Genomic DNA, 7,604 nt, shown 5'->3' with positions numbered 1-7,604 from the left:
TCCCAATTTGGAACCAGTCTGTTGTTCCATGTCTGGTTCTAACTGTTGCTTCTTGACCTGCATACAGGTTTCTCAAGGGACAGGTCAGGTGGTCTGGTATTCCCATCTATTGAAGAATTTTCCAGTTTCCTGTGATCCACACAGTCAAAGGCTTTGGTGTAGTCAATAAAGCAGAAGTCGATGTTTTTCTGGAACTCACTTTCTTTTTTGAGATCCAATGGATGTTGGCAATTTGATCTCTGGTTTCTTTGCCTTTTCTGAATCCAGCTTGAACATCTGGAAGTTCACAGTTCACATACTTTTGAAGCCTGGCTTGGAGATTTTGAGCATTACTTTGCTAGGATGTGATATGAGTGCAATTGTGCATAGTTTGAGCATTCTTTGGCATTGCCTTTCTTTGGGATTGGAATGAAAACTGACCTTTTCCTGTCCTGTGGCCACTGCTGAGTTTTCAAAATTTGCTCTCAAATCGAGTACAGCATTTTCACAGCATCATCTTTTAGGATTTGAAATAGCTCAACTGGAATTCCATCACCTCCACTAGCTTTGTTTGAAGTGACACTTCCTGAGGCCCACTTGACTTCGCATTCCAGGATGTCTGGCTCTATGTGAGTGATCACACCATCGTAGTTATCTTTGCCTTGAAGATCTTTTTTGTGTAGTTCTTCTGTGTATTCTTGCCACCTCTGTTTATTTTTATTTTTTGAAAAGCACTTAACATTTAATGAATTTCCCAGCATGTGGCTTCAAGCCACCAGGACACAAGCCCCACCTACACCCTTAATCTTCTCCTCAGCTCTTCAGCTGAAGAATTTGGCCTTCACGATGACAGGCTGCTTTGGGAGCGTTCCTTTCCCCAGAACTTTGTAGTAACCTGATCGCACCACATCAGTGATAGGAGCAGCTCCTGTCTTGTTCTTGGCAGCATTTACTCGTGTCTGCTCACTAACCAAGGCCCACAATTTATCAAGGTTGATAGTCGGGCAGAAACTCTGGTTCCTTAAAGAGGATCCTGGGTGACACTTGTTGACGTTGATCCCGTGATGATGCATGCCACCAGCATTACCTCGGCCTCCCGGGTGTTTCCGGTGTTTGCCGATGCGGCCGTGGCTCACGTGGCCCCTAAGTTTCCGGGTCTTCCTTAGTCTGGATGGCAGGACGGCGGCCTAGACGAAAGAGCACCACCTCTTTTTAGTATCTTCTGCTTCTGTTAGGTCCATACCATTTCTGTCCTTTGTTGTGCCCATCTTTGCATGAAATGTTCCCTTGGTATCTCTAATTTTCTTGAAGAGATCTCTAGTCTTTCCCATTCTGTTGTCTTCCTCTATTTCTTTGCATTGATTGCTGAGGGAGGCTTTCTTTTCTCTCCTTGGTGTTCTTTGAAACTCTGCATTCAGATGGGTGTATCTTTCCTTTTCTCCTTTACCTTTAGCTTCTCTTCTTTTCTCAGCTATTTGTAAGGCCTCCTCAGACAGCCATTTTGCCTTTTTGCATTTGTTTTTTGGGAATGGTCTTGATCACTGCCTCCTGTACAATGTCGGGAACCTCCATCCATAGTTCTTCAGGCACGCTGTCTGTCAGATCTAATCCCTTGAATCTATTTCTCACTTCCACTGTATAATCATTAGGGATTTGATTTAGTTCATACATGAATGGTCCAGTGGCTTTCCCTACTTTCTTCAATTTAAGCCAGAATTTTGCAATAAGTTCATGATCTGAGCCACAGTCAGCTCCAGGTCTTGTGTTTGCTGACTGTATAGAGCTTCTCCATCTTTGGCCACAAAGAATATAATCAATCTGATTTTGGTATTGACCATCTGGTGATGTCCATGTGTAGAGTCTTCTCTTGTATTGTTGGAAAAGGGTGTTTGCCATGACCAGTGCATTCTCTTGGCAAAACTCTGTTAGCCTTTGGCCTGCTTCTTTCTGTACTCCAAGGCCAAACTTGCCTGTTACTCCAGGTATCTCTTGACTTCCTACTTTTGCATTCCAGTCCCCTATAATGAAAAGGACATCTTTTGGGGGTGTTAGTTGTAGAAGGTCTTGTAGGGTTTCACAGAGCCATTCAACTTCAGCTTCTTCAGTATTACTGGTTGGGATATAGACTTGGATTACTGTCATGTTGAATGGTTTGCCCTGGAAAGGAACAGAGATCATTCTGTCGTTTTTGAGATTGCACCCAAGTACTGCATTTCAGACTCTTTTGACTATGAGGGCTACTCCATTTCTTCTAAGGGATTCTTGCCCACAGTAGTAGATATAATGGTCATCTGAATTAAATTCTCTTTCAGTCCAATTTAGTTCACGGATTCCTAAAACGTCAATGTTCACTCTTGCCATCTCCTGTTTGACCACTTCCAATTTGCCTTGATTCATGGACCTAACATTCCAGGTTTCTATGCAATATTGTTCACTGCAGCGTCAGACTTTACTTCCATCACCGGTCACATCCACAACTGGGTGCTCTTTTCACCTTGACTGATGTCTCTTCATTCTTTCTGGAGTTATTTCTCCCTTATTCTCCAGTAGCATATTGGGCACCTACCTACCTGGGGAATTCATCTTTCAGTGTCAGAAAGACTTCAGAACTTCCAGGGAATTTGACATTGGAGGCCAGTGGGATTTGATTACAGAACTTACACAGGAATGGGAAAAGTCTTGGAGGGCACAAACGTTGTGTGCACGAGGCCCCAGGAGAAAGGAGCAGTGATCCCACGAGAGACTGACCTAGACTTGCCTGAGTGTTTAGGAATCTCTGGCAGAGGCGTGGGCCAGTGGTGGCCTGCTGCAGGGTTGGGGGACTGAGTGCAACAGTGCATGCATGGGACGTTTTGCAGGAGGTCACCATTATGTTCATTACCTCCATCATAGTTTGGTCTCAGGTCAAACAACAGGGAGGGAGCACAGCCCCACCCATCAACAGAAAATCAGGTTAAAAATTTACTGAGCATGGCCCTGCCCATCAGAACAAGACCCAGTTTCCCCCTCAGTCAGTCTCTCCCATCAGGAATCTTCCATAAGCCTCTTATCCTTCACCATCAGAGGACAGACAGACTAAAAACCACAGTCACAGAAAACTAACCAACCTGATCACATAGACCACAACCTTGTCTAACTCAATGAAACTATGAGCCGTGCCGTGTAGGGCCACCCAAGACGAACGGGTCACGGTGGAGAGTTCTAACAAAACGTGGTCCACTGCATAAGGGAATGGCAAACCACTTCAGTATTCTTGCCTTGAGAACAGTGTGAAACAGCACTAGTAAATTTAAATCAGGGAAACATCTTAGGTGTGTGGGCCATGTACTTCTTTCCTTGTCCTACGTACTCACAGAGCAAGTTCTAGAGGTTAGTCTTTGTGAAGGAGGAATCAGCCAGGAATTGAACTGCAAGCATCCAGACATCCTAGGGAACTTCTCTTAAGTCCCGAGTCCAACGGAGGCTTTCACAGTAACCTCGTCCTTTGGGACCTGCCTGGAATCCTTGCCAATATGTTAGAGAGCCTTCCCTCCTCCACCACATGGCACGGACGCAGTGCGTGTGAGTCAGTGTACATGTAGAAAGTGACACTTTCACCCTTCCTCTGGAGGGCTCAGCAGCCTCCTGATTTGGGATGTCTCCCTCCCCACCCTCCTCCCCAGTTTTGGGTGTGGTGATATGCAGCCCTGGACCAGATGACTCTGGCTGCTTCTGCAGGCAGCTTGTGGAGACATCCCTTCTTGGTGAGTAGATTTGATTGACTTGTAGTTGTTGGGTTGATTTTTCCACCCTCAAAGTCACCCAGGCCCGGGTTATCAGCAGAGCTCAGAAAGGTCTGAAACTCCTGTCTCCCACATCAAAGCTCTCTAGACACAGGGACCACCACCCTACTCACCTGTCCGGCGACGTCAAGATTCTCCCATTCTCTCGCTCGTGAACTCTGTCTTGGTAACAGATGTTTCGTTGCCCGCATCTGCTCTCACGTATGTGTGCCATTCTTAGTGATGCCCTTCTTCCCTGTTCATGTCTCTGGTCCTGTCATCCCACACCTCAGAGCACGGTGCCTGCTGTGTGGAGCATCCAGACCACCGGCGGCCCCCCTCTGAGTGACCACAGCCATGAAGATGATGTAGAGAAAACTGGACGATAGAATGAACCCTAGTGGGCCCTTCACCCATTGCGATGCAGCTCATTCCTAATTCTGGCGCTGGGGGGCCCTGGTCTTTTTACGAGCCCTTGTCCCAAAGCGCTCCGAGGAATGGGAAGAAGAACTGTCTGCTTCGAACCAAGGATCATTTCCTGAGAGTGAATGCTCTGCAATCTCCAACTCATGGATCCCAGGGCTCAGATTCAGGTACAGCTACAACCCAATTATTTTGCGAGGAGCTAGAAGAGCATACATCTTCAAAATGCCACTTTTGCAAAGAATATAGAAACCACGAGCTATTCCTCAGACATTGCACATTTAGCAGGAAAAATGACTATTTTCCCACTAAGAGCTGTATGCGTCCTGTCCTGTATGTGCCAGGACAGAATACCACAGGAGGGTCTGTGCCCTTGGCAGCACAGTGCGCGCATCTGATTGTACAAAAGGCGCCAAGGAGGGCTCGGAGTGAGGACTTGTTGTATTTATATCTCTGTGGACAATACTTTTCTTTAAAACCAAAGGTCACATTGATTATTTCATCCAGTTTTGAAATTAGCCCCAAAGACTTTTCCAGCCATAGGAGGAAATTTGAAAACACCCTGACTGATAAGAGCGTCTTGGGGGCATCAGACTACAGGCGGACTGTGGGACTCACACATGCTACGGGCTCACCCTGGTTTGCCTGGTAAACTTCTAGGTTCTTTACAACACTTCATAGAAACTCCTTTCCTTTTTTTTTTTCCTGCAAAAAGCATTGTGGTTTCCCTTTGACTGTTTCAGCTTGAGGCTGAACCTTCGGAAGAGAAACGCCCAGTCCAGCCGGGGACCAGCCAGCCTGTGGAGGTTGGTCAGGTGGGCAACCATCTTGCGTTTCACCTGCTTGTGCAGGACGTGGCTCCAGGAATCAGGGAGGGGTGTCGGCAAGGGGAAAGCCCGGGGCCTGGGGGACCCATGAAGGCCTGGTTCAGGTTCTTATCCGTGAGCAGGGCGGCCCCACGGCGTCCGCGGTCTGACCCCTCGACCCCGGACCACTTCTGCACGTTCTGGAAGAGGGCGCAGCCACAGCATTAGATCTGCATTTTCAAGAGGCTCGGGGACCTCCTGCTTCTCCTCCGTCAATCTGAGGAACCGTGGCCCACCCCCTCCAGAGCCGCCTCGTCGTCGGGGTGGAAAGAGAAGCCCTCAGAGGTAGGGTAGGAGGCCCGTAGATGCATGTTGACCAGGCGGGTGACGCGGTCTCCATCTGGGTGGAGAAATTATACCAAATCTGGGAGCTCACAGCTGGCTGGCAATAAGCAGCTCAGCTCAGAAAATGGTGTTGGCTGGTCCCAGAGGTCAAGGACGTTGAGTGGGTGATCCTGGAGGTTACGACTGAATAAAGGTTTGGAGGGTGATCGGAGGCTGAAGGAAGGGGCATCCTGGGTCTGTTCCGACCAAACACTGTGGAAGTTAGACCCGCAGGATCGCCCAGAAACTTTCATGATATTAAGCCGTGAGATTTCTTCTCCGTGTTTGCTTTTCTGAATTTAACAGGAATTTACCCTGCATGCGTGGTTAGTCACTTGTCATGCGACCCTCTTCGCAACCCTGTGGACTGTGGACCTCCAGGCTCCTCTGTCCATGAGATTCTCCAGGCAAGAATACTGGAGTGGATTGCCATGCCCTCCTCCAGGGGATCTTCCCAACCCAAGGATTGAACCTGTGTCTCCCATATCTCCTGCATTGGCCCATGTGTTTTTTTTTGTTTTTTTTTTTTTCACAAGTAATGCCACCTGGGAAGCCTGGAATTTAATTTTGCTATGTATTTTACTGGGATTGCTGTAGCTGAAATTCAATACATAGCAAACTTCTCAGGTAGTCTTAGAAATGCTTGTCCACTAGAGAGGAAAGACTTCAAGAAACACCAGGAGGAAGAAAGAATTAGGACTTAGCCAGGACGGCCACACAGGGCGGTGATCATCTCTGCCCCTCTGGGTAAAACAAACCATCCAAACAACGGTTAACACTCCAGACAGTTCTTCCCTTCCCCAAACCGCCCTTAATCCACTGTCCCTGAAACTGACTCGGCACACGCTGGCGCTCCCGTAGAGACCGTCACCTCCCCCAGCCCTGTCGCCGGCTCTGTCCCCTTCAGACTGGGCCCTGACAGCAGGCACTTCCCACAAGGTCTGCTGCCCCTGCGCGTGGGCCGATTGCTCCCGTGTGCAACTGGTCTGCAAACGTGTGAGTCTGCCGGTGAGGCAAGGTGAGCACCGACTCCTGTTCTGAGCGCCGTCAGTGTAGAACCCTAGGCAGAGGTCGCTGGGCAGAATCGGCCCATCTCCATGGCAACCACTGTCGTGGGCCATCTTGTTTGTCATGACCCATACTGTCCCTAACCAGCCAGCTCCCATCTCCATATTAGGTCAAGGGGGCACCAAAAGAGCTCCGACCAATGACTTAATGCCACCCCTGTCCATAAGAATTTTCTTTATCCTGAGCCTATAAAAATTGGCCAAAACCCCACAAAGGCGTCGCCTCTCCCTGTCAGGAAGTCAGCCTGCTGTCTTCTCAAGGCCCCTCACTACCTCTTTCTTTCTTTTGCTCTCAGTAAACTCTCTCTTCTAAAATACTATGTCTGGAAACTCTTTTCCAACCCATGCTCAGACTGCCCCAACCATCAGCACACCATCAAACCTGCAGGGGCAGCGGTAGGTTGGGGAAGGACAGGGTTGTCTCCCAGCCAGGCCGAGGCTGCCTGGTCACACTCAGTCCATGTGCGTGACTGTGAGCCTGTGTGTGACCCACACACCAGGCTCTGGGGCCTCCCTCTCCCGTGCCTGTCTCCCTGGAGCCTGTGTGCATTTGTGTCCTCACACTCCCATCCATTCCCATGAGCCTCTGATGTGTGTCGCACACCCTGGTCGTGTTCTTCTGTCTCCCAACTCTCATACACCTCTTCTGTCATGGACATGGAGGAATGTGCGTGTGTGTGCAGGCTTGCGGAGGGGTGTCAGCCTGCAGACCCCACCTGTGTATGTGCACGACCTCCAAGCTGTGCTGAGTGTATCTTCATGTTACTGAGTTCAGCGGTTCCTTCCCTTGGCGAGCATAGCCAGTGAACACGCCAAGGACTTTTGGGTAATTCAGAGGCATTTATTCCTTGTGACAAGGAGATGGGGAGCTAGCTCGCCAAGCCCTGCACTGGGAAAGAAGTTGTAATCCTGGGGGCATGCATAAATGCATATTCATGAGAGGCTGGGCCCCGGAAAAGTCACTCGAGTTTGCCACTGTCTGGGAGTCAGTAGGCCCCAGGCTGTTTGCTCACAGTGTCTAATCTTTTGGGATTCACTGTAACCTTCTCAGACCGGTTGGGTATTTGGAACTTCCAGCAGTGGATCTCCTGCAGTCTCTTAGCAAGCCCCTGATGGTAAATTCTTTCTCTGTCCCTTTGAGATACACGGTAAAGCTTTCGAAGTACTTCCCTAGTGGCTCGGAG

The 7,604-nt window shown here is 49.0% G+C and overlaps 1 protein-coding gene across 1 annotated transcript in view; it reads right to left on the bottom strand.

Moving 5' to 3' along the window:
* Positions 1 to 711: 711 nt before the first annotated feature.
* LOC105001658 overlaps positions 712 to 7,604 on the bottom strand; it is an 18,473-nt gene continuing 11,580 nt past the window's right edge. Inside the window, exons 3-6 of the mRNA XM_010858043.1 lie at positions 5,266 to 5,369; positions 5,003 to 5,169; positions 4,518 to 4,557; positions 712 to 1,166 (exon numbers count right to left, since the gene is read on the bottom strand). Coding sequence (XP_010856345.1) covers positions 801 to 1,166; positions 4,518 to 4,557; positions 5,003 to 5,169; positions 5,266 to 5,369 — 677 coding nt within the window. The 3' untranslated portion in view covers positions 712 to 800. The remainder of the gene's footprint in view (positions 1,167 to 4,517; positions 4,558 to 5,002; positions 5,170 to 5,265; positions 5,370 to 7,604) is intronic.

This window comes from Bison bison, unplaced genomic scaffold (genome assembly GCF_000754665.1).
Source record: "Bison bison bison isolate TAMUID 2011002044 unplaced genomic scaffold, Bison_UMD1.0 scf7180017864383, whole genome shotgun sequence".
NCBI lineage: Eukaryota > Metazoa > Chordata > Mammalia > Artiodactyla > Bovidae > Bison > Bison bison.
This window is presented reverse-complemented; position numbering and strand designations above follow the sequence as displayed.